This window comes from Entamoeba dispar, genomic scaffold (assembly GCF_000209125.1).
Source record: "Entamoeba dispar SAW760 scf_1105229463619 genomic scaffold, whole genome shotgun sequence".
Lineage (NCBI taxonomy): Eukaryota > Evosea > Mastigamoebida > Endamoebidae > Entamoeba > Entamoeba dispar.
The window spans coordinates 1,108-3,429 of record NW_001855783.1 but is presented as its reverse complement, the minus strand read 5'-3'; the positions used below and the strand labels follow the sequence as shown (position 1 = coordinate 3,429).

General features: G+C 25.2%; 1 protein-coding gene across 1 annotated transcript, besides 2 other annotated features; it reads left to right on the top strand.

The window, feature by feature from the left end:
- Positions 1–438: 438 nt before the first annotated feature.
- On the top strand, positions 439–1,053 carry EDI_181320 (Dephospho-CoA kinase, putative; the record flags this gene model as incomplete). The annotated part of the gene is made up of 1 exon (XM_001741171.1): positions 439–1,053. One exon carries the CDS (start codon positions 439–441, stop codon positions 1,051–1,053), a length of 615 nt encoding a protein of 204 aa, XP_001741223.1.
- Positions 1,054–1,467: 414 nt separating this feature from the next.
- Positions 1,468–1,547: a sequence feature (AT_rich).
- A 182-nt stretch (positions 1,548–1,729) lies between these two features.
- Positions 1,730–1,817: a sequence feature (AT_rich).
- The last annotated feature ends 505 nt before the right edge of the window (positions 1,818–2,322 follow it).

Sequence of the window (2,322 nt, the reverse complement as noted above, 5' to 3'; positions counted from 1 at the left end):
TTGGTTTACAACATATAATTTGGGTATGACGTTTTATTGTTTTTGAGTATTTCTGGTATTTCATATAAACATTGATAAATAATTGATAACCAAATAAGAAATAATAAACGGGGTGTATATGTTTTATTAAAGCTTATAAATTAATAAAACAAAATTATTCTTCTTTTTCAATAATCAAATATAAAAAGCTCAATCAAAAAATGATGTTGATATTGTTTAGTGAAACAAAATGAATACACTTTAAGAAACAACCAACGACTTTCAACTTTGATGTTTTTGCTTTTAGTACCTGAGTGTTATGTAATATTGAAGTTAACAAAGATTGAAACAACTTTTTAATTCGAGGTTATAGTTTGTTATTAATAACAAAAATAAATACTATAAGTAGGTAGGATAATATTTATGAAAATAGAGGTATAACTAAAAAACAGCAGAAGAATGGTGTTTGTTATTGGTATCACAGGGAGAATTTGTAGTGGGAAATCAACATTATCAAAAACCCTGATTAAAAGGAAAATCCCAGTTATTGATTGTGATAAATTAGGACATGAACTATATCAAAAAGGGTCAATTGTTTATGATGACTTTATTAAGTTATTTGGAAAAGGGGTTGTAGGTGTAGATGGGACAATTGACCGAAAGAAGTTATCAGAGCTTGTCTTTTCAAATCCACAAAACGTGAAGATAATCAGTGATTTAACATGGCCTGCTATATACAAATTACTCCAAGAACGAATTAAGTCATTAGAAAAAGAGGGTTATCCAGTTGTTGGAGTTGAAGCCGCATTATTGATCAGAGCAAATTGGCCAATTATAAATATTATTTGGGAAACTAGAATTGATGAGGTTGAAACAATCAAAAGACTCAAGACCAGAAATGGTTTGAGTGAAGAACAAGCAAAGAAAAGAATTCAGTCACAACCAACACAAGAAGAATATGACAACAAGAGTCAAGTTCAGATTAATACTATGGGAACCATTGAAGAAACTGCAACACTCATTAACAAGGAAGTTGACAAATTATTAGAACAATTGAAAATTACTTTAAACTAAACAACAGCATTCTACTTATTTATTTTTTGAAGAGGGGTTATCTAACTTATACAATAAACAACTCAAAAGATAAAATACTAAATAGCAAAAGGATTTAGGTTTAATAGTTTTTCTTTCTAACAACCCTACTAAGAACTATCATACAATCATTTTTGAATTACCGACAACATTGGGAAAGGGAAAATTTTAGGTGTTGAAAAATAAAATTAGTTTGTTCGAATAAGTTATTTATGTTTACAGTGAATTTAGTATAGAGGTTAGTTGTGGAACATTGTTCATTCCTATAAATAAGTAAATAAAGATATCAAGAAAAATAAAAAAAGTTTAAAAGGTATATTTTAAAAATAAGGGTCTTCAGGGGTCATTGGGAAATGCTCATATTGTTGGTAAGATGTACATTATTAAACACAGGTGAAATAAATTATTTAACTTATATAATGGTATATAATTATTAAAGACTATAATATTTTATTTAATGTAAATATTTATATTTTGGGGATTTTCACTAATAACACTTAATGACTATGTTATTACCTTTATAATAATACTTTTTCATTCACCCATTTATGTTTCTATCTTTTAAATATTTATTATTGACTTATAAAGTATTAGTTGTTTATTACTATATTTTTATTGGGTTATGAAATATTCTCTGGATATATTTGTAATATCTATGATAATTTGTAATTACAATAATTAAGAATCAATTTTTAAATATTAATAAAAGTATAATGTTAATATGATTCATATTATTTATATTTATTGAATAACAATAACACTAATGCTAAACTGAAACCATTTGACTAAACAGAATATTCAATAATAATGTTTATATATCGTTACTAGTACATTTATTTTTAATTAACACTTTCTTTTATCAATTAAATTTAAAAAAGTATGGCTTTTAATGTCAATTAATTTTCAGTAATTCTATCAATATTCTTTATTTGATTAAACAGACCTTCTTATGCATTTAATTGAAGATTTCTTTTGTTTAGTTTACTTGAAATTGTTTATTTTTAAAAAATTCAGTTTTCGTATATTGCTTTTGTATATTAAATTATTATACCCGTACCATATAACTATAACGTCAACATAACCATTTTCAGTTATTGATATAAAGCCTGACGACCCTAATGATCAGATAAAATAGAATCATTTTCTTGACTAACCTAATTACTAATAGCCTTCACATGAAAACTCAGATTTATACTTTCTTCATTAAAGTCATTTCATTGTTTTAATATTAATACTATTGATGATTGGCTG